The 27130-nt window shown below is 44.9% G+C and overlaps 2 protein-coding genes across 9 annotated transcripts in view; one reads left to right on the top strand and one right to left on the bottom strand.

The window, feature by feature from the left end:
- NUGGC (nuclear GTPase, germinal center associated) overlaps positions 1-26911 on the bottom strand; it is a 70932-nt gene extending 44021 nt beyond the window's left edge. Inside the window, exons 1-7 of one of the 8 annotated variants that reach the window (XM_010370923.2) lie at positions 26861-26911; positions 11244-11332; positions 7087-7191; positions 6374-6482; positions 4982-5204; positions 4271-4501; positions 1602-1811 (exon numbers count right to left, since the gene is read on the bottom strand). In XM_010370923.2, coding sequence (XP_010369225.1) covers positions 1602-1811; positions 4271-4501; positions 4982-5204; positions 6374-6482; positions 7087-7191; positions 11244-11286 — 921 coding nt within the window. In that variant the 5' untranslated portion in view covers positions 11287-11332; positions 26861-26911. The other 7 variants (XM_030937698.1, XM_030937700.1, XM_030937696.1 and 4 more) reach the window with 7 other exon arrangements.
- Positions 26912-26929: 18 nt separating this feature from the next.
- The window catches only part of ELP3 (elongator acetyltransferase complex subunit 3), a 110438-nt gene continuing 110237 nt past the window's right edge, over positions 26930-27130 (top strand). Inside the window, exon 1 of the mRNA XM_010370919.2 lies at positions 26930-27087. Coding sequence (XP_010369221.1) covers positions 27069-27087 — 19 coding nt within the window. The 5' untranslated portion in view covers positions 26930-27068. The remainder of the gene's footprint in view (positions 27088-27130) is intronic.

Raw genomic sequence — 27130 nt, 5'->3', positions numbered from 1 at the left:
AACCAGAACTGCCAGACTTAGGAGTAGATGAGATGGCACCCCACCACCGCCACCTGCATCTCCCCAGGCCCCTACAATGAGAATGGGACTTAGAGGGGTTCAGAGACATGCCTCAAGTCACATGACTTCTAAGTGGCAGATCAGATTCAGGGACATCTGAATTCATAATGGGTTTTAGGGAAGGCAAGGCTGGCAGCCTGACATAGAGGGAGGGCGACTGTCTTGTTCTCCCTGCAAAGAGTGGGGTCTTGAGTAACTTCTTGTGAGAGGAGGTCAAAAAAACCCACAAGAATGCAGGGGAGCCGGGCCAGGCAGAGCACGCTGGGAACCATCCCTCACTTCAGCCTGACCTCTTCAGAGCACATTTTCTGAGCCAGAGCTGCTGGCTTTGATAAGCTGCCCAGTGTATCTGAACTGGCTGCAGCCGCAACTCCATCCAGGGAGAGGCCCTGGCAGCCTTCCTGGGCTGTTGCTCTCTTGGCCAGACCTGGAACTAGCCAAGGTTCATGATTTCCACTCCAGGATCCGAGGTCTTACAGAAACTAAGGCTCACAAGGCCAGGTCTGAGCCACCGACCAAGGGGAAGGACACAGGGACTGCCTTTCTCCTACAGGAGGTGGATAATGTACAGCATGCCCTGGGGGAGGTGGGGTAGACAGAGCCCCAGCAGGGAAGTTAAGAAACCTGCTCTCCAGTTCAAGGCTGTGTGGTCCTGGACAAGTGACTTCCCCTCTCTGAGCCTTCATGTCTTCCCCTGTACAATCAGGGCAGAGGCTAGAGCTTGCTCTAGATTGTGACTGGAAGCTGTGGTCAGCAAGCTCCCCTGGCGCACAGTCATTCATCTAAACAAATCTGTGGAGTTTAAAGAACTGAATTCTTCGGCAGCTGCTGTGCTGCTCACAACTCACTGATGCTGGTCCTCGCTCCCAGTCCCCTTCCAGCTCCTGGGCTTCTGTGTTCCTCCTACCCTCTGCTCCAGAGTGCCTCTGTTACCGTGCCCTTTCTCAATCACATGCCCCAGTCCCTCTCTTCCTGCAAGTTTTCCCAGGAAGCCAAACTCTGGAGCAGTAGTACTAAAGACCTGGAACTTTTCCAGGCATGTCTTCCATAGTCTCCCTCCTCCACCAACCCCATGCTCCTTCTCCCATTCACCCAGGAAGACTCACCCTGCCCCCACCACACCAGCTTCCTCAGCCCTCCAGCTCTGTGCTGATGCTGCTTACAGTCAACATAGTTGCAGTCTCTTGGGTTCTGGGTGACTGGCTGCAGCTTCTCTGCTTTGTCCCCAACACTTGGCCTCCCAGTTCCACTCTGTCCTTGGTCACTCTGATTCCTCTTAAGCCACTCTATTGCTCATCTTTCTCATACATCACACACACTTGTCCTGGCTCCAACAGTCATGTCCTATAATTCCTCCCTCCCTACTTTCTCTGGCCACCATATCCTGCCAGGGCCCTGAGACTTAGAACATAGAAATTAGAAGAATTTAATTCCAATGAGCTCATAAAATCCCTGAAGCTGAAAGCAGAGCATTCTTTGTTGCTTGAGAAAGGGTAGAGGAGTTGAGGGAAGAGAGAACTAAGCCTATGAAAGACAGTCACCTTTTTCCACATCTCGTCCCTTATGCTGTTGAAGTCGCCTGTGCCTGGGATGTCCACCAGCACGACCCCTTCTGGGATCAGGTCGGATTTGGGAAGAGTCACTTCCACATGTTTGATCAAGGGCCAGATGTGCATCTCAGCGGCCTCCCCATCCCAATCTCTCCTCTGTGTGCGGATGTAGGGGTCCAGCTTGATGGACAGCTCTTCTGCCTGAAGAAGAAGGACAGAATCACGCACGCCAGCCTTGTTCCCAGCTCTGTTCATCCTGGTTGGCTGTGATGCAGGTTCATGGTAAGTATGCTTAGTAAGGGTAAGAAGTGCATCTGACAGAAGGCCTGAAATCAGGTCTGTAGGACCTAGAACCTGAGAGCCAGGAAGGACCCTGGAGATGAGGAAGTTCAAGCTCCTTACCTTGCAGATGAAAAAAAAAAAAAAAAAAACAAAGTCAGCTAAAATGGGACGTTAGGGAAGTTATAGCATTGCTGAATAATAGGTTTATCTTCTAAACTGCATTCAATTCTGAAATTAAGGTAATATGTAATTGACATTTTCATTACCAGAAAGCTAGCAATGACTATAGAAAATTAACAGTGATATGGTAACTATATTTTCCAAATTGAAAATTGATCTGAAATTGGATCTTAAAAAGAGTTTTTAAAATTTATCTTCCGATTACAAAAAATACCTTGATATGTAGGCATTTCTAGGATATTTTAATGATGGTGGGTAAGAGAGGGACTAGTTCTTAAACCACGGTTTCTGCTTAAACATGTCTTGGGACAATGACACATCCATGCCAGCAACTATGACAGTAAATCTCAACTGGGGTACTTCAGAGGACAGAGGATTTGGGATGTATGGTGGTCATTGTTAAATAAATTTCTATAGAATAGTCCTGAAAGAAAGATAAGAATATCAATTCCTAAGAGAGTTTAAATTAAATTGCTGGATTTGTTGCAGTCTGGGTAAGGAGTAAGAGATTTCATCAATTTCAACCAAATGATAAACAGCGAAAGATAATAAAAACTCTTTAAGATATTGTAATTTTAAAATAGAGCAGATACCGTAAGAGAGAAGTCCAGGAAAAGACATGGGCTTGAAAAGTCTCTTTCTACTAGAGGGCTAAGCCCAATAAACTGGTTCTGGGCAAACATCATTATAGAAGGCAAACTCGGATTCTAGGATCTCCAGTGGAAAGCCTGAATTTGTAAGCTCACTTATTGAGATGGTAATTCTGTTCACCTTCTTTCCGTGGGTAAATGTATGATGCTGGGAAGGAGTATTTCTAAATATAGAGTTGGCGAAGACATTGATATCCTTGTGTAAGCTGTATGTATTCAGATAAAGTCACTAGTTTTGTAATCATTGTGTTTCTCAGACATAGTCTATGTTTTAGATATTAGAAGTATAATCATTTTAATAGTAATATTCATCTTAAAACTATAAGAAATGGGTACTGTGTTTGATTTTCCAGATATACAAGAGATAGCAAAGTGCTTTGAAAAGGTTTCATTCATTTGATTTTTAAGTGTGCCTAGTCAAGTATTTAAACATTTTAGAGACTCAAATATATTGAACTTTAACCGAATGCAAAAAGCCTAAGGAAATGTGATTAATTATATAAGTATCATGGAATATTTAAGGAAGGTTTGCTTTGTTAATCAGGAAATAATTGAACATTAAACTTTAGGACGCATATAAAAATTGTACCCATTTTACCAACAGTCACTAGATTTATAAATAGAATAGCAATATTTTAAAGGTGTATTTAAAGGTGAGAGATACAAGAAAAACTAGGTTTTTAAATGTATAGCTTTCCTAAATTGAATGTTGATTCCACAAATATTTTGTTTTAATTCAGAAATTGAATTTTAACTTAAAATAAACATTGTTTATAAAAGCAAGAATACTACCAGTTGCCTATCCAATGTCCATCCTGTTCCTCCTTTATGCCAGCAGAATCCTGATTTTCTATCTGATTGGAAAGGCAGTGGAGTGAGACTGGTCTAAGCAAATCATGACAAGTCTGCTTTTCACTTTTTCTGGACCCCCTTTCAGCCAAGAAGGGCCATGTGGCTCAGTTCTGAACTCTGAAATCTACACAGAAATTTGTCAGAGGTATTTCTGGGAAAGCTTTTACTTTCTCATGAAAGGGGAGATGTGGCTGATGCCAACTTTTTCTCCACTTCTTCCTTCCAGGAGGCTAGCATGAAGTCTAGCACTTCGGGAGCCATCTCATGACAATGGGGTCGACGGAAGGCCAAGGGAACCAGAGATGCTGATCTTGACATTGCTGAGCCACTAAACCAACCCCACCCCTACTGCTCCCAAACCTCTTACATGAGAAAAAGAATAAATCCCTGTTTGTTTAAGCCACTATAAGTCTTCTTCAAAAATCACTGGCAGCCCAAATTATCCCTAATTATTCTCAAGTAACTGTAAATAGTCTTCTTTTGTGCACAAGAGCTCCTCCTTTCACATACTAAAAATTCCCATTTGATAGCCATAAATAATGAGGATAACTTGGGCTATGGATACTTCTGATTTGGGTAGCAACTTATTTCTTATTTCACACAAACACTGTACCACAAGCCCGTCCCCTGAAACAGATTCAACTGTTAGACATCAGACGCAGGATGAAATCAAGAAAAAAACGAACTTGATGCTACCTCTTCCGCCTTGAGGGTGATGACTCTGGAGGTGGGGATCTTCCTTTTGGGCTTCGCCCTCAGTAACTCCTCATAGTTCTTACTTTCTGCCCCATTTCCATAAATCATTTGTAGCTTCCAGGTGGCTTCCTCCACTGCCTCATCCCTGTTCCATGCATCTGCCTCTTCTCTGCCCAGCTCCTCCGTCCTGTGCAGGAGTTTAGTCAGGTTCTTCAGCTCCTCCCTCCACTCCTGCCAAGGCAGAGTAGGGCCAAGCCCCTCTTGACACAGACACAGAGAACACCGACAAACAGAGGCGCCCACTGCCCCCTGTGGAGGGCCAGGGGGCTGCATATTCAGAAAATCTAGGTCATCTATCTGGGATCTCGAAGAGGGAAATGGCTTGCCCAAAGTCTCATAACAATGCAAGCATCAGGCTAGACCCCCCTAGCTCACTTGATTGAACTTCCTCCTGGGATGGGCTCTTTTCATTAAACAAAGGCATGAGCTATATTTGCAAGGAATATAATGTTATCTCTGAGAGATAGTGAGAAGGAAAGAAAGAAAAGGAGGAACAAAAGGAAGGGAAAGAAGAAAGAAAGGAGGGAGAGATGGAGGGAAGAGGAAGGAAGGAAGGAAAAAAGAAAGGAAGGAAGGCAGGCAGGCAGGCAGGCAGGGAGGGAGGGAGAAAAAGAAGGAAGGAACGGACGGAGGGAGGAAGGGAACACTTACCTGGTCAGACAGAAGGTGGATTTTGGCCTCATACTGTGCACAGCAGCCGGAGCTCACTTGTACAATGCAGGAAGTACATATGCTTTCTCCAGACACTGGTAGAAACATTGCTTGCTGGATGATGGCATTGATCAGGGAGCTCTTCCCAGCCCCGGTGCTTCCAAATAATCCAATGTAGATTGGGTCCACTGTCGGCTTTTCAATCAAGGCAAGGAGCCTATTTCTGGGTGAATTTTAAAATGTACATTGTCATGATCATCAAAGTTTAGAGGGAACAGCATTGAAACAGAATGCAAAGGAACTGAATTCTAATCCTGGGCACGTCACTAAAATCTTCTGAGTCTCTGTTCTCTCCTCTGTCAATGGAGAATATCAATCCCTATTTGCTACACAGAGTTGGCCTGGGGATCAAATGAGATTATGCAAAAATATTTGGTAATGATAATTCCACACAATCCCTATAATGTCTATATAGATGTGAGGTATGTTTATTTGTATTCACTGGAAATTGTATATTCTTTGTTTGTCTGTTTGTTTATGTGTCTGAGACAGGGTCTCGCTTTGTCACCTAGGCTGGAGTGCAGTGATGCAATCATGGCTCACTGCAGCCTCAATCTCCTGGGCTCAAGAAACTCTCTCGCCTCAGCCTCTGAAGTAGCTGGAACTACAGGCGTGCCCCACGACACCTGACTAATTTTTTTGTATTTTGTGTAGAGACAGGGTTTTGCCATATTGCTCAGGCTGGTCTCAAGTGGTCCACCTGCCTCAGCCTCCCAAAGTGCTGAGATTACAGGTGTCAGCCACTGCATCTGGACAGAAATTGCATATTCTTGACCCTAGAAATACAGTGTATACAGAGGTGAAGTATTAATAGTGTTAGGAGCAACACAGAGTCTTACTGAACAGGAGAAGTTACAGCCTCAGCACCACTCAACTCCTTCAAGTCACAGAGGACAAATAGTTGGGGACATGAGCTCAGAGTCACACAGCCTGGGGTGAATTCTGGACCCTCTCACTGACCACTGGTGTGACTTTGTTCAAGTCTGGGCCTCTCTGAGCCTCACTTTCAGTAAAACGGAAGTAATCATAATAGTTCCTACTTTATAGGAGTGTTGGATGGATTAAATTATATTTCACATACATATACACACACACACACACACACACACATATATACACATACACACACACACACATATATATAAAGCACTTAGCAGATTACCTAACAGTGACAGCTCAATGAATGGCAACTATCCCATAGCGACAGAAATTTGTATCCTTCTTTCTTAGTTTCTAATTAAATAGTCCCTTTCCTTGTTGGGGGGAAGCACCTATAATAGCCTAAGGACAGATACTGACATAAAATTTCAGGGTTGCAGATTTCAGACTCACATGAGATATTTGACTCCATTAGGGATGCTATCGTCCAGGAAGACAGACTGAATAAGTTTCTGATAAGTGTTGCTCAAAACTCTTCTGGTCCGTGATTCCAATTTTTCATCTGGAATTAACAGAGAGAGGTCACCTGTAGGTACCTGGCAGGGATAAAGTACTAGGTCTCCAAAGGAGGTGTCTGCTGAACATCACAGAGAAGGAAAAAAAAAAAAAAATGAAATGAAAAGCCGATTAAACAAGATAGCAGGTTATCTCACACTAGGGATGGTGGCTCACTAGAGATAGCGATCATTGGTTCTGAAAATCTCCAAACAGCCAGGCTGCTCTGAAACTCTGGTAACAGAAGTTATGGTATGCTTTGCCATGGGCTTCAGCCCATTCTAGATTCTTCCCTCCTGTGTCATAAAAAGAAAAAAAAGTGCAAGGACACCATGTTGACACCCACCGAAGCACTAACCTAATCATCTTCACAGGCTTTGTTCTAAGCAGGAAGAAGTTATTTTGATAACAACCCTCCTGCCCAGAGATGCCTGGAGACAAATTGCCTAACTGCATACTGCTGCAGAAACTTCGAGTCCTCTCTTTCCAAAACAGGTTCATTTGAAGATGTTTCATCCAGCTGCAGAATTTAACTTCCTCTTTCTTTGACCATTTTAACATACTTGGAACAGAACAGAACCATGTTAAAACAACAGTTTCAGGACACTCACATTCCTTAAGAGCACTCTGCTCCACAGAAGGAAATGCTCGGAAACGCTGATCTCGATCTGATTTCCTTCTTTTTCTCATTGGTTCTTTATATAAATCATCTTCAACTAGAGATAAACAGAGGATATATAAGATTATACGTGTTGGGGCATGATATTCACCTCAACCTCTAGAGTAGCTGGGACTACAGGCACATACCATCACACCTGGCAAATTTTTGTAGAGACAGTGTTTCACCATGTTGCCCAGGCTGGTCTCGAACTTACCAAAAACACAAAATGTTTTGGATTAGCTAGGTGTGGTGGTGCGTACCTGTAGTCCCAGCTACTCAGGAGGCTGAGGTGGAAGGGTCACTTGAGCCCAGGAGTTGTAGGCTGCAGTGGGCTATGATTTTGCCACTGCACTCCAATCTGGGTGACAGAGCAAGACCCTGTCTCAAATATGTGTGTGTGTGTGTGTGTATATTTATACATATATATAAAGAGGAACTGCTTCCAGCTCTGTCTGCCCATAAACTCATTTGGGAAAAAACACTGTTGGATCATTCCAGTTTGGTTCCTACTTTCCAGAGTCACAAGACTGTCTGCATTTAGTTCCAAAACGTAGAGTTCAATCTATCTCCCCAGATAAAAAGCTTCTATTTGCAACTCCTCAGAAGCCAAAGTGGCTGGACATTCTTCACCAAACGCCAAGTTTTAGGAAATCAACCAACTGTGTAGAGAAAAGTTGAAGACAGGGTTAAGTGTGCGGTGAGGAAAGGCCTCTGGGAGGTCTTGTCAGACTAGGAAAGAAATCAGCCTGGTGCAGTGGCTCACACCTGTAATCCCAGCTCTTTGGGAGGCCAAGGCGGGCGGATCACGAGGTCAGGAGATGGAGACCATCCTGGCTAACAAGGTGAAACCCCATCTCTACTAAAAATACAAAAAATTACCCAGGCATGGTGGCGGGCACCTGCAGTACCAGCTACTCAGGAGGCCGAGGCAGGAGAATGGTGTGAACCCCGGAGGTGGAGTTTGTAGGGAGCCGAGCTCGCGCCACTGCACTCCAGCCTGGGCGACAGAGCAAGACTCCGTCTCAAAAAAAAAAAAAAAAGAAAAGAAAAAAAAAAGAAATCAACGAGAAGCAGAATGCAAAGGAAAACAGGGGCCATGTGACCAGGAAGAATCACACATTCTTGAGCCTCAGTTTACTCATCTGGAAAATGAAAGAACTGAGAACAACAACAAAAACACACACGCGCTACAAGAGTTTGGATGGATGCCCTCCGGAGAGCCTTAAAAATTGGGGGAAATGTTTTCCCTTCTTCGCTTGAAGGCATCAGCAGCTGCTTCCTTACATAAGCAAGAACAGAAATCACCTAGAAGCAGATCTTTGTAGCTCTGTGGAGATTCATTCACTTAAGTTGTTTCCCTTGGTTATGAAGTGAAGGGCTGGTTGGGCCCATCATCCTAAAGAAGGGGTATAACCAAAATGTTGTGTTTTAGACAGATTTTGGAAAACACCCCTTGGTCATATGTACCTGGCTAGAAAGGGGTAAGAGGTGGATCTTTGGGGTGAAGGTTGTTGAAAATGGTTCTAACCCAGGGCTCCTGGGGCTGGCCCGTGCCTTAGAAAATGGCCATGAGGTGAACCGAAAGAGTTGATCCCCAAGAATCACAGGGAGGCCATGAGGCTCCAAAACTGAGTGTGACAATCTGAGGTCATTCCCTGAAGAACCACAGAGAAGAAACGTCACATGGCACCCAAGAATGGCAGCCCACACAGAAGGCCCAGTCTCTGCCCGTGGGCTCTAGACACAGATCTCCCAGACAATTCAGGCAGCCTTCCCTCTCTGTTCAACCTTGCATCTTCCAGCACAAATGGAAGCCAACGCACACCCCGTAGAATATTCTAGTGCAAGTCATGCTATTTGCCAAGGCCTGAATCTCTGCCACCTCATGCTCCACGCTCATGCTGCAACTGAGAGTTGAGAGAGGTTACACTTCAACCCTTCCGTCTCAGACATTCTAACTGATGATTGAGCTCAAATTCAAGAATTCGCCCTGGCTCAGTTTGAGGACTGCCTTAGAACAAAATACCAAGAGGTTGCTGGCTCGGTGGCTGGAGCTGGAGAGGAAGAGGCAAAGAAAGAAGAGTCTGCTGGTTAGGCCCCAGGCCAGTTACCGACTGAAGAACACTTTAATCTGTGCTCCAAAAAGCATCTTAGAACTCCAGGATATGTCCACGACCTGTCTGTGGAAAGAGTGGAAAGGGATGTAGACTTTGTAACTCAGGAACTCTTTTGGGTAAACAATGTTTGCCTAATCTCTTAGCCATGTGTATAAAACAAGGGCCAAGTTCACACATCCAGGGCCCTTATTTCAACATTGTAAGGACTGGCAACAAATCTGATAAGAGTTTGGAAGTTTATTTCTCAACTAAAGCAAAGGCTAGGAAGTCCAATACAGCAGGGTTTAAAACTTTTTCTTCAATTTCTAAAATGCAAAACTATCCGGAAAGGAGAAAATATTCCATCTTGGATTTATACCATATAAGGGTAGTATTTTTATATTAGATTGTAATAAAAATAAACTAGTCTGAACTTAGATCACAGATCTTATTATTCTTGTTCATCACTTAAGCCCTTCCTTGCCCTTTCCAGCACTCCCCATCAAATCCTCCTAGGAGCCAGCAGTTGCGGTGGATAGCGGCAGTCCAAAAAGTGTAGTATACCACTGCTGTTCCTCCCTGCTGCCACAAGGTGTCACTTTTGAAAACTGATCCCCCAACAGCCTGAGCTGAGATGCGGTTTCATTATTGACTGTTGAACTTTTTTTTTTTGAGACGGGTCTCCACTGTCGCCCAGGCTGGAGTGCAGTGGCAGGGTCACAGCTCACTGCAGCCTCAACCTCCTTGGCTCAAGCAATCCTCCGACCTCAGCTCCCAAGTAGCTAGAACTACAAGCACTCACCACCACGCCCGGCTAATTTTTTTTTCTTTTTTCTTTTTCAGCGATGAGGTCTTGCTGTGTTGCCTAGGTTGGTCTTGAACTCCTGGGCTCAAGAGATCCTCCTATCTTGGCCTCCCAGAGTCCTGGGATTACAGACATGATTCAGACCATTGCCAGAAACTGCCAGAAATCTTCCAAGCAAAATGATCCCATTCCTCAAGGCTAAGCTCAACTGAGGGAACCCCAAAGTGGCAATTCTTCCTATATGCCTGTTCAGGCTTGCTTCAGATGCTAGCATCACCCCCACTAACCCAGAAACACTGCTTCACCTTGCCCCTAAGGAAATCTATCCCCTCGGAGTGAGGAAACGTTCCCTCTTCAGTCCTCAAAACACAAAGGATATGATACACGACTGTTTTCTGCAACTGGGGGATACATCCCTGTCATCGTCCTATAGGGAAGGCTCCCTCATTGGCTCCAGGGGCCCTATATCTGCCTTCTGAGGAAGGGAAGCCACCCATACTGACTCCAATGTGAGTCACACTTCCATGAGCCACTCCAAGGCACCTACATCTCTCCTTCTAAGGAAAGCCATCTAATGTCATTCCAGGGGTCTTGTAAGAGAGGCTACCTTCAGAGTGTTCAAGGTGACTTTCTGGAACATTATTATTATTATTATCGAGATGGAGTCTCACTCTGTCACCCAGGCTGGAGTGCAGTGGCACAATCTTGGCTCACTGCGACCTCTGCTCCCGGGTTCAAACGATTCTCCTGCCTCAGCCTCCCAAGTAGCCTGGTATTACAGGCACGCACCACCACACCCAACTAATTTTTGTATTTTTAGTAGAGACAGGATTTCGCCATGTTTGGTCAGGCTGGTCACGAACTCCTGATCTCAGGTGATCCACCCACCTCGGCCTCCCAAATTGCTGGGATTACAGGCGTGAGCCACCGTGCCCAGCCTGGAACATTATTTTTTTTTAAAGGAAAAAGTCCCACTTATTTAACTGCTGGCCAAACAGTTCACTTCATGATGAATAGGCTATTTCAGTTACTGTTGAAATATCTGATCTTCATTCACTATTTAAACTTGTCATGAGAAAGCACCTTCTGAATAAAGGGTAAGGAACAATGACAACAGTTAAATATAGTCCCAACCTATTTGCCTTTTATCCTATAACAGTAATCAGTTCCTATATCCTCCATTAGAAGATACTGCAGAGGTGTTACCTGGATGTGGTTCCTGGCCAAAAACATCCTTCATTTCTGCCATTCCTTGTTACGTGAACTCCTGCTCTTCTCCGCTTAGGAGAACCAGCCTATGAAGACAAAGTACAAAGACAGGTGGGGCAGCAGAATTTGAAAATACAGAAAGCAAAACCTAAGGATGTGTCAATCTGCTTGTGCGGTGTTTCTGCCCATTCCAACTTATCTCTGAATCCCTCACATCTAGTACACTACTTGATGGAAATATAACAAGATTAGTGTTTGAACACCGATTTCCAATAATATTTAGGCCAGGTGTGGTGGCTCACACCTGTAATCTCAGCTCTTTGGGAGGCCAAGGGGAGGCAAATCACTTGAGGTCAGGAGTTCAAGACCAGCCTGACCAACACGGTGAAACCCCATCCTATGAAAAATACAAAAATTAGCTGGCGTGGTGGTAGGCGCCTGTAATCCCAGCTACTCGGGAGGCTGAGGCAGGAGAATCGCTTGAACCTTGGAGGCAGAGGTTGCAGTGAGCCGAGATGGAACCACCGCACTCCAGCCTGGATGACAAAGTGAGACTCTGTCTTCGGGTGGGGGGGAAGAAAAGAGTCTAAACCAATAGTACCTGAGAGCTTTAGGATAACTCATGCTGAAATGAGAATAAGCCTCTGGTGACCAGAGCTGTGAAGGTGAGTGTATATAGCTTCACTGCTTTGGGTGGCATCAGTGCTCCACTGGGGCAAGCCTTGAACCCTGTGCCAGTGATATTTAGTTCCAGTAAGTCTCAGCAGGAATCTGGGAGGTGGATGGAACATTAGATATTCCTAGAGTTCCCTTGAGTTGCTTTGGGGGACTGCTGACTGGGGAAGGAGATGCAGTGACTTGGTTCCCTGGACCTTCCTCACCAAGCGCAACTTCCACCAAGAGGACACCCCTCCTGGGCTCTCCTTGCAGCTTGCAGGCATAGAGGGTCTGTGGGAGGGAGAGGAGAGGCACATCCGAAAGAAGAAGGGACAGATTCAGCTGGTCTCCAGTCCACTGGCAGATACGGTTTGGACACAGAGGGAGAACTCGCCCCATGGAGGCTCAGAACAGAGGGCACTGCGCAGATAGGGTGGAATCTGCTAGCCTGGAGCTGCTTCATCTCCACCCATAGGGAAGAATTAGAAGAACATGAATGGGAAATACCCAATGTGCTTACTTGCCGTTATCTGATGTTTCTGTTTGGATCACTCAGCCGTGTATTTCCAAAGCAGAGTCACCAGCCCTTCTGAAATATGCAAAATCACCCCTGATCTGTCCTACTAGACCTACAGGCTGTTATTTAGGGAAACTATGTCTCATTTACACATTAACCCCAAATTAAAATCACCATCATCAGTTAGTCTTAGTTTGGTTTGCAGATATTAACTGACTAAACGGCTTCTGTATTTGGCAGGTGCTGGGTGAATGGGGTGAGAGCCCCTATTAAGTGCGAGATTCTGAGTCTTAGGTAGACCTCTTTCCCTCTCCCTTCCTCCTCTCTGCAGCCCACTTTCAGACCATCCCACACTCTTTACAGTTCTCCAAAGCAGGGTATCCTATTGAACTCTTGAGCATTTTAGCACATGTGGGATGCCCTTCCCTTCTTCTCCCAGGTGAATTCCTGCTCTTGCTTCAAAATCCTATTTTAGTGTTTCCTCTGTGAAATGGTGTCTGATACCCACTCATTCCCCTCCTGCATTCCTGCTGCTCCATACACACCTGTGTTATAACACTGATTGTACTGTGCTTACATCTCTTCCTCCTGGTTGAACCACTCAAGGTCAGAGGACTGCATTTTTTTCAGTGGTGCATTTCTATCAAGAAGGGCAATGACTAAATGTTAGCTGATTGAATGGATAACATAATGGATGGGAAGCTTTTGATGAGATTCTACACCAAAGGACGTTTAAAAGCTAAATTTGTTGTTTTTGTCTGGTGGTTTGTTTGCTTGTGACAGAGTCTTGCTCTGTTGTCCAGGCTGGAGTGCAGTGGCACGATCTCAGTTTACTGCAACCTCCACCTCCTGGGTTCAAGCAATTTTTCTGCCTCAGCCTCCGGAGTAGCTGGGATTAGAGGCATTGCACCATCATGCCTGGCTAATTTTTGTAATTTTAGTAGAGATGGGGTTTCGCCATGTTGGCCAGGCTGGTCTTGAACTCCTGGACTCAAGTGATCCACCTGCCTCAGCCTCCCAAGGTGATGGGATTACAGGTGTGAGCCACCATGCCTGGCCCTGAATTCATTTTTGATATGTTCGAGTCCTTGCTTAACGAATAAAGCAAAGAGTAGAAATCAATAGTCAAGCATGCAAATGAAGCAGCACTCACAGTGAGGACTGCTCCACGGGGATGAGGAGTATTTGATGTGAGGAAGGGAAGACACAGGTAAAGGCAGAAGATGGTGGTGGGGGGCGGGGGGGGCTTCATGGTGGTCCTCAAATGCATTACCTTACAGTTGCAAATAAAAGAGACATCCTGCATATTTTCTAGGGTTCTCAGAGGGTAGGAATAGATCCACTAGGTGGAAGGTACAAGAAAAAATTTTGGCTTAACATTCTCAAGTAATCAGAGTCGTCCAAGATAGAATGAGCTCCCTTACGAAGAAGTGAGTTTTCTGCCTCTAGAGGTGTCTGAACCTATATTGATATGACCACCTAATAATGACATTGGGATAGATACATTTTAAGCCTTCTTCAAATCCCAAGATTCTATGTTCTTACTTGAAAATTTTCACCAGGAAAGCTGGTAGTAGAAGTGTGCTAATGAGGTCACCAAATTTCACAAGAGGCACAAGCAATTTCTGGTTTGGAATACTGAGTCAGAAATGCTGACACACATCAAAACCTAGGCGTGTTATGAGAAAAAAAGACAGATGGGCTATAACGTGGGTAAACATACCATAATGCATGTCAATAATTTTAGGCAGGGTATGATGGCTCACGTCTATAATCCCAGCACTTTGGGAGGCTGAGGAGGGAGTATCGATTGAGCCCTGGAGTTTGAGACCAGCCTGGGCAACCAAGTGAGACCTTGACACTACCAAAAAAATTAGCCGGTTGTGGTGACACACACCTGTAGTACCTGCTATTTGGGAGGCTGAGGTGGGAGGATCCCTTGAGCCCTGGAGTTCAAGGTTGCAGTGAGCTGTGATTGCGCCACTGCACTCCAGCCTGGGTGACAGCAAGACCCTGTCTCAAAGGAAAAAAAAAAGCTGGATACAGAACTAGGATTACCCTTAGGAAAAAGATCTGTTGTTTTCTGAAGAGAGCAGCTCAAGAAGCAAATCCTATGAAAGGTTAGGCATCATATTATCACAGTGAGCACTGGAAGCAAAACAAAATGTATGATCCAAGCAGTGGATAAATCCACGGTCGACCTCCAGGACAGCTGGTGTACTGGAATTCAAATTCTAGGAGGAAACCGTGGAGCCAGATAAAGTACAAAAGAACTGACAGGCCAAGTTGATAAGAGGCGTGGTCATACAGACCCTAAGATTAGGGTCCTTCAGTTGAGAGAGCTGTGGATTAAAGGGCAAAAAATCAAAGGGCTTTGAGTTTAGAGCAGAAGCAGTTGTGGTCACTGAATTCTGGAATACGGGCGGTGGTTCTGGCTTCTTTCGGAATCACAGGAACTTTAGTTCATTTGACTTTATTTACTAAATCAACAGTACACAAAGTCCAGCAAGGGCCGTTAGCATGTAACTAGCTGGGGTTGGGTTGGGTTTAGCTGCATGCAACGAAGACAGAAAACCACACACCTTCCTCCGTAGCAGCATCTATGGTTTCCGTATACAAGTAATTTGTGAACTCTAACTGAAATTTAGAATAATTGGAAATTATGTGGATTTGGTTGTAGTGGATTGGGCTTCAAATTCCTTTGGCCAATGTTCAAAGACTGGCGTGAAGGGATCATTTGATGACCAAACAAAAACACTGGCAAGCGGAAAGGGATCATTTGCAAAAAGGCTAAGCGGACAGAAGAAAATAAACACCAAGTACTTAAAAAGGAAAAGCGATAAACAAATGGGGGTAGTTTGGTACAGACATTTAGTATATAGTTATTGGGTTGAACTAAATGATGAGGTGGGAAGAACATTAGGCTAGAAATCAGGTGTGGAAATTTCCAGCTCCAGCTTCGCCGCCAATCAATAAAGCTGGAGGACTTCAGACAAGTCGTTTTATCACCCTGACCTCAGGTTTCCCAGGTGTAAGGCAAAGACTGAACTAGTCCTTAAAGTGTGAGTGTTCTCTGATTTAGATAGGTGGTAAAAAGATGAAAATTCTCATTTTGAAAATGTTACTTGTTATTGAAACCAAGACCGTACCAATGATTAGGGATTCCGTGTGGCCAAGAGCAGTACACCGAGAGCACTGTGATTTCAAGTGCATTATATTAAGGAGAAAATGAGCCATAGGAGTATAGTCCTTCTTCAAATCATCCTGCAGTCTATTTCCCCCCAAAGGGAAGGAATGGTGGTGTTCACTGCGAAAATTTGGTTTCTGTGGAGAAGCAATTGGTAACAGTCCAAATGTATTGCTCAGATAGGCAAAGTTCTGCCTGTGTGGTTTATTTTGCTTGTATTTCAGCTATGTGGTTAGCACTGAAGTTTTGCTTTTAGTGCTTATTTACATTCCTGTGCACTGAACCTAAGAATAGCATCTTTTAAATAAGATTGTGGACATTCAGCTAGATATAGGAAGGTCACACAGAACTGGTTTCCTGATAAATAATTGTAACTTTTCACAGTTACTCTTGCTTCTCTCCCTCTCCTTTTCTTCTGTTTGTGTTTGCTTATTGTCTTTTTCTTACAGGAAAATCACAGAGGCAACACAAATGCAGGTCATTCCTGTAGTAGAACAGCTGCATATCATGGCATTGAATAAAGAATGCGGGCTGGGTGCGGCGGCTCACGCCCATAATCCCAGCACTTTGGGAGGCTGAGGCAGGTGGATCACGAGGTCAGGAGTTCGAGACCAGCATGACCTGCATGGTGAAACCCCATCTCTACTAAAAATACAAAAATTAGCCAGGTGTGATGGCACGCGCCTGTAATCCCAGCTACTCACGAGGCTGATGCAGGAGAATTGATTGAATCTGGGAAGCAGAGGTTGCTGTGAGCTGAGATCACGCCACTGCCAGCCTGGGCAACAAAGTGAGACTCTGTATCAAAAAAAAAAAAAAAAAGAATGCAAGGGCCCCGTCTTCTACAGATCCAGACCCTGAGGACCAGGAAGGGGAAGAAACTTGTCCAAGGTCACATAGTAAGGTTATGGCAATGAGGGCTGAAACTCAGGTTTCCTGACTCCAAGTTCAATGTTCTTTTCATCACATTCAGCACTTCTAATAGGCACTATTTAAACAAGCCCCCTGGAGCTCAGGCATAGGGGAATGGAGGAAGTGGTGCCCACAAAGGAGGGTTCCCTCAAACGCATGGCAAAGGCATTTCATGAGAAGGAAGGCTGTTGAGTGGGGAGAGCAGCAACTTTGTATGCAGGAACTCAAGCTGAAGCCACTGCCTGCAAACTGCTTTTTTGTTTTTTGTTTGTTTTGTTCTTTTTTTTTTTTTTTTTTTTTTTTTTTGAGATGGGGTTTTTGCTCTATCGCCCAGGCTAGAGTGTAGTGACACATGATCTCAGTTCACTGCAACCTCCACCTCCCAGGTTCAAGCAATTCTCCTGCCTCAGCCTCCTGAGTAGCTGGGATTACAGGAACCTGCCATCATGCCTGGCTAATTTTTGTATCTTTAGTAGAGACGAGGTTTCACCATGTTGGCCAGGTTGGTCTCGAACTCCTGACCTCAGGTGATCTGCCCACCTTGGCTTCCCAAAGTGCTGGGATTACAAGCGTGAGCCACCACATCCAGTCTTACAGCCTGCAAACTCAAAGACACCCTCAGAAGTAAAACAAGCCAGAGAGAGACAAGAAGAGAGAGAGACTATCAGAGGAGTACATTTTCACTGCATTTTTTCTGTGTTCAATGCCAAAATTCAATGTGTTTATTACAAATGACAAATGTCTTTTTCTTTTCCCCTAATTATTCTCCTTAGGCAGAATCTCATTTCACCCTACCTTGCCTCGCATCATTAACCCTTGCCAAAACTATTTACTTACTTAAATTTAAATACTTAAATTAGCACAGTTTCTCAAAGGGGCATTCTGGTCATTAACATTGGTTTACTCTCTACTTTTAATAAATATGGGAAGTGCTTGGTACATAGCAAGCACTAAATAAATTGTCTGTTGAATGAATGATGGTAGATATAATTTTTTGAGATCTGTCTATATCTAGATATAGATATATAACTTAGATGGTAAGATTAAGAATAGCAGGAATTATATTTATTATTTTATTTATTCATCCATTCATTCAACAAATTCAACTCAACTATTTGTGAGTACCTATGGTGTACCAGGTACCGTTCTAGATACTGGGGGTACAGCAGGGAACAATATGGGCATGGTATCTGCAAACAAAGGGCTTCCATATTCCAGATGTGAATGGTGGAGTGAAAATTACTAGGGATTTGGAGTCAGAATGCCTGGATTTTTGCTCCTGCTCCCAAACTTCAGTACAACACAGAGCAAATCACCTGATCTCTCTGAGCCTCTATTCCTCCACATATAGGATAGAATTGGTTAAAAAAAAGAAAAACCTTTATCAAGAGTTAATTGGCCGGGCGCAGTAGCTCATGCCTGTAATCCCAGCACCTTGGGAGGCCAAGGTGGGCAGATCACGTGAGGTCAGGAGTTTGAGACCAGCCTGGCCAACATGGTGAAACCCTGTCTCTACTAAAAATACAAAAATTAGGGCTGGGCGCAGTGGCTCACACCTGTAATTCCAGCACTTTGGGAGGCCGAGGCAGGCGGATCATGAGGTCAGGAGATGGAGACCATCCTGGCTAACACGGTGAAACCCCGTCTCTACTAAAAATACAAAAAATTAGCCGGGCGAGGTGTGGTAGTGGGCGTCTGTAGTCCCAGTTACTTGGGAGGCTGAGGCGGGAGAATGGCATGAACCCAGGAGGCGGAGCTTCCAGCAAGCCGAGATCACGCCACTGCACTCCAGCCTGGGCAACAGAGCCGGACTCCATCTCAAAAAAATAAACAAATAAATATATATATATATACATTTATAAATTAGCCGGGTATGGTGCTGCATGCCTGTAATCCCGTAATCCCAGCTACTTGGGAGGCTGAGGCCGGAGAGTCGCTTGAAGCCTGGAAACAGAGGTTGCAGTGAGTCAAGATCGCACCACTGTACTCTAGCCTAGGCAATAGAGCAAGACTCCATCTCAAAAAAAAAAAAAAAAATGAAAGAGTTTGTTATGAGAATTAAATGTGATAATGAATGCAAAATTGCTCTACAGGCACTTATGCATCTGTAAAAATGTTATTTTTTTAATATTTTGTGAAAGTAGCTTACACTAGAAATCAGTACCAGTATCATCCAGGCCACGTCTGTTAGTCTTTGGGGAACAAATGCCACCTTAGCTGAGATCCTGACTCCCATTCTTGTCTCCACTGATTAAGCACATTGAGCATGCTCTACCATCTTCCTTAAAGAATCTTTGGTTAGCTGGGTGCAGTGGCTCACACCTGTAATTCTAACATTTTGGGAGGCCAAGTCGGGCAGATCGCAAGGTCAGGAGTTTGAGATCATCCTAGCTAACACGATGAAACGCCGTCTTTACTAAAAGTACAAAAAATTAGCCAGGCGTTGTGGCACACACCTGTAGTCCCAGCTACTCTGGAGGCTAAGGCAGAGGAATCGCTTGAACCCGGGAGGCGGAGGTTGCAATAAGCCGAGATCATGCCACTGCACTCCAGCCTGGGCGACCGAGTGAGACTCCGTCTCAAAAAAAAAAAAAGAATCTTTGGTCAAGTTTTTTCGTGCTCTCACAAGAAGGCGAGCTCAAGAATGAAAGAAGGAAGAGGAGGAGACTATTAATGAAATGATAGAATGTTGATGAAATTTAGAATTTATTTCCTTTCTCTTTGAGTTTGGGTTTAGGTTTAAGTAACTTTGGTGTTGGCAACATTTCCTAACCACCTTGTTGGCCACTGCACTGCTCTTCCAAATAGGGATGTCCCAGGAGAGCAGTTTAAACGCATTAGCTCAGAAGCAAAAGTGAAACAAGGGCCTCCAAATCTCTGAAGGAAAAGAGATATGTTTCCAGCATTAACACATCGGCTAATGTGTTCAGCATTAGAAGTGTGGCCACCAGAAGCAGTCATAGTAGAAGCGAGGCTTTGGGATGACATGTTTTTCTCCATCTTTCTTCCCTAGGTAAAGAGGTAAGCAAAACAAGCAGATATTTTCATAACGTATTTTAGCAGATTCTAGCGAAGCGAATTTGAATCTTCTCATACTGCTCTCCCAAGCTTGTTCAAGCTAATGAGGCATAAGATGACACTTCCCTCCTTATCAGGAATTCATACATCTGCCAGTAATTTCTGCAATAGCTATTTTCTTTTGGGAGGAATGATTAATGACTTGCCTAAGATCACACTGTTCAGTACAATTCAAACTAAAACCTGATTCCCCCCATTAAAACCTGATTCCCCCCATTTCTAGCCCACTGGCCTTTTTACATAGCCTTAAAATTCACTTAAACAGCCTGGGCATGGTGGCTCATGCCTATAATCCTAGCACTTTGGGAGGCTGAGATGAGAGGATCCCTTGGGTCCAGGAGTTTGAGACCAGCCTTGGCAAAAAAGCGAGACCCTCATCCCTACAACATTTTTAAAAAAAAAATTAGCTGGGCGTGGTGGCATGCATTTGTAGTCCCAGCTATTCAGGAGGCTAAGGCAGGAGGATTACTTGAGCTAGAAGGTCAAGACTGCAGTGAGCCATGTTCACACCACCGCACTCCAGCCTGGGTAACAGAGCGAGGCCTTAAAAACAAACAAACAAAACCCCCAAAATTCACTTAAGCAAACAGAAAAGTAGTTTTTCCCTCAAGAAAGTATTTCCCTCAAGAAATAACTTGCTTTAAGAAAATCAAATGAGAGAGAAGAGATAAATGTCCCATATACAGAAGAATTCCAAATAATTTACATAGCTACTCTGTCCTCAAGGAGGTAGAACAAAACTCCCTGCTCCTTAGGTAAGTGCTGTGCATAGCAACTTCTTTCCAAAGAGAACAGGGCAGAGATTAGAGCAGGGAAAGGGTCACTTTATAGCAGAGAAACCACACAAGCACTGCCTCCGCCAGGTGGTCAAGGTCAACACCAACAGTCCTAAATCATGTTGACGATGTTGTCCCTTGATATGATGTGATGAGAACAGCACTTAAACTCTGTGACTCCTTCCCCAAAACCTGTAACTCCAGTCTAATCATGAGAATAACCTCAGACAAATGCCAATAAAAGAAGCCTACAAAATACCCAACGAGTACACCTCAAAACCACCAAAAAGTCTGAGAAACAACATTACAGCTAAGAGAAGCCTAAGGGAACATAACTAAATGTAATGTGCTATCCTGAATAGGATTCTACAGTAGAAAGCAGACGTCAGATAAAAACCAAGAATCTGAATCAAGTACAGACTTTAACAATAACACATCAGTATGTGTTCATCAGTCGTAACAAATGTACCACACTAATATAAGATAATAGGGGAAGTTGGGTGGGAATTACATAGGAATGCTCTAAACTATCTTCTCAATATTTCTGTAAACTCAAAACTGTTCTAAAAATTAAGGTCCATTTTTTAAAAATCAACCACAAGTTACAGTATAAATTACATAAAAGAAACAACTTACCAGATGTCACTGAACAGAAAACAAAAACAAAGTTCTGCTTTGGTTATAGGAGTCCACAGAGGAGATGGTGGCAGCTTCTCCTTGGTTCAGGTATTTGGAACCAGCTGGGGTACGCAGCCCTTTGGGCCACAATCGCAAAGCCACGTTTACACACCAGAAGTGAAACTGACTTGCCATCAGGGAGCTATTTATCATGGTCTCCTCCCACAGATACTGATTTATGCTGTCTTCTTTCACTGAAATCTACATTTGCCAGGGGTGGTGGCTCACTCCTATAATCCCAGCACTTTGGGAGGGCCAAGGCAGGCAGATCACTTGAGGCAGGAGTACAAGAGCAGCCTGGCCAACATGGTGAAACCCCATCTCTACTACAAATACAAAAAAAAAAAAAAAAATTAGCCAGGTGTGGTGGTGGGACCCTGTAATCCCAGCTACTCAGGAGACTGAGGCAAGAGAATTGAGCCTGGGAGGTAGAGGTTGCAGTAAGCCGAGATTGCGCCACTGCACTCCAGCCTGGGTGACCGAGCAAGACTCCATCTCAAACAAACAAAACAAAATCTAAATGGTACATGAAATGGGGATCTTGCATCCTTCTCTGCCATATTCCTCAAGTAGGCAGATCTGTCTTTTTTCCTTTCCAGATGCATCGCTGCGTCCCTCCACAGCATCCTTTCCCTGAGGGTGAACCCTATTCAGATGACTGGCTCACTGGAGCAGATAGGAAAAATGCCCCAGTTCCGAAAGAGACAAAGCACTGGCTCCCAGACACCCAACTATAAGACATGACTGGGAGAGATGGAGGCTATGAGATAATAAATATAAACTTATTCTTGACCCAAAGTCTTAAAATTCACCAAAAATAACATCTGCCAAAAACAAAACAACACTGGATTGTTTGAGAGTATAAATGAGTGATATACTGCTTTACATCTCTTTCTGGAACTTAAATTTTAAATCCGTATATTTTTATTTTATTTCTTTATTTATTTAGAGACAAGGTCTTGCTCTGTCACCCCCAGGCTGGAGTGCAGTGGCACGATCATAGCTCACTGCAGCCTCGACCTCCCAGGCTCAAGCCATCCTCCCACTTCAACCTCCTGGGCAGCTGGGACCACAGCCATGTGCCATCATGCCCATCTAATTTTAAATAAACCCAGAAAACAAAAATTTTAAAGTACTGTCCAGGAGAGAAGAAACTAAAACTCACTCCAAATACAGGGAGAAAGCTGTTCCTTGAACCCTCAGCTTCAGGGTGTAACTTTTTTTTTTCTTTTGGTGAGACAAAGTCTTGCTCTGTCACCCAGGCTAGAGTGCAGTGGCATGATCTCAGCTTACTGTAACCTCTGCCTTCTGGGTTCAAGAGATTCTCCTGTCTCACCCTCCTGAGTAGCTGGGATCACAGAGGTGCACCACCATGCCTGGCTTTTTTTTTTTTTTTTTTTTTTTTAATTTTAGTAGAGACAGGGTTTCACCATGTTGGCCAGGCTGAACTCCTGACCTCATGTGATTCGCCCACCTTGGCCTCCCAAAGTGCTGGGATTACAGGCGTGAGCTACTGTGCCAGGCCAAGGGTGTATGCTACCTCTAAAAGCCAACTCAGTCATTACCAAGACGACCCTCAGTACTCTAGGTATATATTTAGTCCGAAGAAGGGATTCAGAAGGTAAAGAGGTCAGAACAGGGAAAGAATTTAAGGTAAATGTTTAGACTGTGGTCTTAAAAACTGCTTTGAACTTTTGGCAAGATGATGTCCCTCCTCCATAAGAAAACCACAGAAACAGCAAGCTAAAGTTCAGAGCAAAGAAAGTCAGCACAAATGCCACCCTGGGTGCTGAGTCTTACACTGATCTCTAGGCAAAATCACACCTTACACTTAACATTCATGTCACGCGTGCTCAGCTCTCCCTCTACTGGCTATTTGTTAGCTTCAACAATTCACCACAAATGCTACTAAATTACTTAATTACTAAAATTAATTTTGAGCATGTTTAAAGCTTCCTGGGGCCAGGCACAGTGGCTCACGCCTGTAATCCCAACATTTTGGGAGGCCGAGGTGGACGGATCACCTGAGGTCAGGAGCTCGAGACCAGCCTACCCAACAGGGTAAAACCCCATCTCTACTAAAAATACAAAAATTAACTGGGCATGGCGGCACACACCTGTAGTCCCAGCTACTCAGAAGGCTGAGGCAGGAGAGTTGCTTGAACCCGGGAGGCAGAGGTTGCAGTGAGCGAAGATCAGGCCACTGCACTCCAGCCTGGGTGACAGAGCGAGACTCCATCTCAAAAAATAAAAATTAAAGCTTCCTGGGTTCCTTTGTTTGTTTGCTTGTTTGTTTGTTTTAGACAGGATCTCACTCTGTCACCCAGAATGAAGTGTAGTGGCGTGATCACGGCTCACTGCAACCTTGACCTCCTGGACTCAAGTGATCCTCCCACCTCAGCCTCCCAAGCAGCTGGGACTACAGGCATGTGCCACCACACTTGGCCTAAAAAAAAAAAAAAAAAAAAAAAAAACTTGAGTAGAGATGAGGTCTCCTTATGTTACCCAGGCTGGTCTCAAACTCCTGAGGTCAAGTGATCCTCCCATCTCAGCCTCCCAAAGTGTTGGGATTACAGGTATAAGCCACCAGGCCCAGCCTCTGGGGTTCTTCATGGTAGTCCTTGGCACCTGCTATTGGACACCTGAATGCTAGGCCTGTTAGATGTTTCTCCATTCTCTCAGGCTGAATTTCCATTGAACTTACAGAAGAGAAGCAATGAGAATGTCTACAGAGCGTCATCATCACACCCAACCACCTATCCAGTGCTCTGCCCTCCAGCCTGTTACTAGATGAACTATCCATGCACCCATTAAAGGCCAATCCCTTCTCTGTGCACCAGATTCCATCCCTCTCTCTAACTGAAGAACCACGTAGAGTACCTCCTCCTCTTCTCTAATTCACCAAACTTTCACTCTCCACTGGATTATTCCCATCTGTGAACAGACTTGATGTCATTTATTCCACCTTAATAAACACTCCCCTGAACCTCCATTTCCCTGCCAGGTATTAGTACATTTCTCCGCACTTCTTTATGACAAAACTCCTAGGCCAGGCAGTGTCAGCACTTTGGGAGGTTGAGGCAGGAGGATCACTTGAACCCAGGAGTTCAAGACCAGTCTGGGCAACATAAGGAGACCCCCATCTCTACAAAAAATAAAAATAAAAATTAGCCAGGCATGGTGGCACATGCCCGTAATTCCAGTTACTTGCGGGGCTGAGATGGAAGGATCACTTGAGCCTGGGAGGTCGAGGCTGCAATGAGCTGTGATTGCACCACTGCACTCCAGCCTGGGTGACAGAGCAAGACCTTGTCTCCAAAAACAAACAAACAAACAAAACCCCACAACTCCTCAAAAGAGTTGTCTCTACTTACTGTCTCAAATTCCTTTCCTCTCAAGCTAATATAAACCTATTCCAGCCAATCCTTCACCCTTCCCATTCCAATAAAACTGTTCTTGTCAAAGTCCACAATGATCCTGGTCAATTTTCAACCTTTATCTTCCTTGAGCCATCAGGAGCATTTGACCTGGTTGATCATTTCCCCCTGTTTGACAAACTTTCTACACTTGGCTTTCAGATAACCACTGCCGTAGTTTTCATCCCATCTTCCTGGAAGTGCCCCTCAGTCTCCTTCGTTGGTTATTCCCTTGCTCCTCAACCTGTTAATAATAAAATACCCCAAGGCTTCATCTTTGGTCTCTTTCCTTTCCACAGCCACCTGTTTCATAGCTTTCAATTTTGCTCACATGCCGATGGCTCTCGACTGATATCCACTGTCAACCTCTTTCATGTCTTCCTGTTCACTAGTCATCAGAAAATACAACAGGTTCAAACCAATCCCCGCCAGCCCCCTGAAACACCTCTCCACCTAATCTTCTCCATTTCAGCTAATTATAACTACATTGTTCCAGTGCCTTGGTCCAAAAGCTTTGGTGTCACACTTGATGTTGTTGTCTGCCTTTCATATTCCACATCTGATCTGTCAGAAAGTCTTGCTGAAATCTTCAAATTATATTCAGAATCTGAACACTTCTCACCACTTTCACTGCTGACTACCCCGATTTGAGTCACAATAATCTCTGGCCTCATTCAGTGGTTCCTAAACGTTGATGCACGTTGGAATAACCCAGGATCTTTTAAACATGCTAATGCCTGACTTCCACCCCTTGATATTCTGATTTAATAGGTGTGGGATGGGATCTGGGCACTGGGATTTGTCACTGTTCTCCAGGTGACTCCAACTGCAGCAAAGTTTGGGAATCATTGGCCTGGCTATGGTAACCGCCACCCACCTGATCTCCCCACTTCTACACCAACCCCCTCCCGCAGTCTATTCTCAATGCAGCAAATAGACATGCTCTACATGCAATTCTAGTAGGGTACATGTTCCTGTCTTTATTAATGGGAGAGGTTCTTACTCTCCAGCCCATGGACAAAGGAGATCATAGATGGGTTTCAGGAAAACATCCCAAGTCCTACCTCCAAATTTTGCAAAATTTTGTGCCTGTTTTTCTGAAGAACGTAAACCAGTGTCTGAGACAGATCTCAATCTGGAGGTTTGTTCTGCCAAAGTTGAGGACACACTCAGGAAAAAGAGACATAAGTTATGGTGGAATCTGTGGCCTATGGTTTTTCCAAAGGGAGTTTTGAGGGCTTCAATATATAAAGGGGAAAGAGCAGGCAGGAGGGGAAAGAGAAACAATAATGCATCCATTTCATACTCAGTAAATCTGCCTTTTACAGAAGACAAAGTAAACACAGAGGAAGGAGTCAAATATGCATTTTTCTTGGGGTGGGCTGAAGGGTGATTTCTAGTCTTGTCTTTGTCCCCTACCTGTTAATTTACACGGTCAAGGTGGAATTCAACAAAACTGTTGTAAGGTGAAGGTTTTGCCGCTCACAAGGAATTTCCCTGTGAACAACTCCTCTGGGAGGATACCTGGGGAGATACGTGGCCTTCTACCTTTGCAACTGTTTAGGAACAGAAGGAAGGCAGTTTTTGCATGACTCAGTTCCCAAACCTAACTTTTTGTTATCGTTGTTGAGACAGGGTCTCACTCTGCTGTCCAGGCTGCAGTGCACTGGACAACAGAGCACGATCTCCACTCACTGCAACCTCCACCTCCGGGTTCAAGAGATTCTCCTGCCTCAGCCTCCCAAGTAGCTGGGATTACAGGTGCGCACCACCACGCCTGGCTAATTTTTGTACTTTTAGTAGAGACACGGTTTCACCACATTGGCCAGGGTGGTCTTGAATGCCTGACCTCAGGTGATCTGCTGGCCTCGGCCTCCCGAGGTGGGCATAGCGCTGGTATTACAGGCGTGAGCCACTGCGCCCGGCCCCAAGCTTAACTTTTTTCTTTGGCAGAGTTTAGGGTCCCGAGATGTTATTTTCCTTCCACAAGTGACATCCACAGCTTTCATGATGGTTACCTATCATATGTGCCATTCATCTAAGACCAAGGTGACCACTTGTTCCCAAAACCTGCACCTTGGATTGTTACTCGATTCCTGCCTGGTCTCTTCCAGGCCCTCGGTTAGTTTCCACAACTAGCGAAAGTTCCTCCTCCTTGGTCTCGCCCATTCACGTTCCCACCCCCCCGCCCCGGATGTGACGACCCTGGGCTCCCACTCCCCCTCACGAGAGACTACCCACTTCCACCCTTTTACTTAGACTTCCTGACGTAGCCTCTATCCAAGAGCTCTGTCCCACATTTGTACTGCCCAGGTCGAGCTTTCTAACCCCAAGATACCACTCCGTTCAGACGCTCCCATCCTCCATCCCTGAGACCCGGGACAGGATCGCACCTGAGGGGCCTCTGGCGCCGCAAGCTACCCCGCTAGTCGTAAAAAGGGGCGGGGCGTGGCTTTGTGCACGTCTGTCCGGGAAGAGCTTTACGATACGTTGACCGACATTTTACGACAGGCGGGGTTGCTTTGTGGCTGTGAGCTTCCCCGAGGTCTGAGTTTGTGGCTGCAATTTTATACCTGGTGGCTCTGCTACGGCGGCGCAGTAATGAGGCAGAAGCGGAAAGGTGCGAAAGGGGAAGGATATGGGGAAAAGGGGTGGTCTGAAAG

This window comes from Rhinopithecus roxellana, chromosome 9 (assembly GCF_007565055.1).
Source record: "Rhinopithecus roxellana isolate Shanxi Qingling chromosome 9, ASM756505v1, whole genome shotgun sequence".
Classification (NCBI taxonomy): Eukaryota; Metazoa; Chordata; class Mammalia; order Primates; family Cercopithecidae; genus Rhinopithecus; species Rhinopithecus roxellana.
This window is presented reverse-complemented; position numbering and strand designations above follow the sequence as displayed.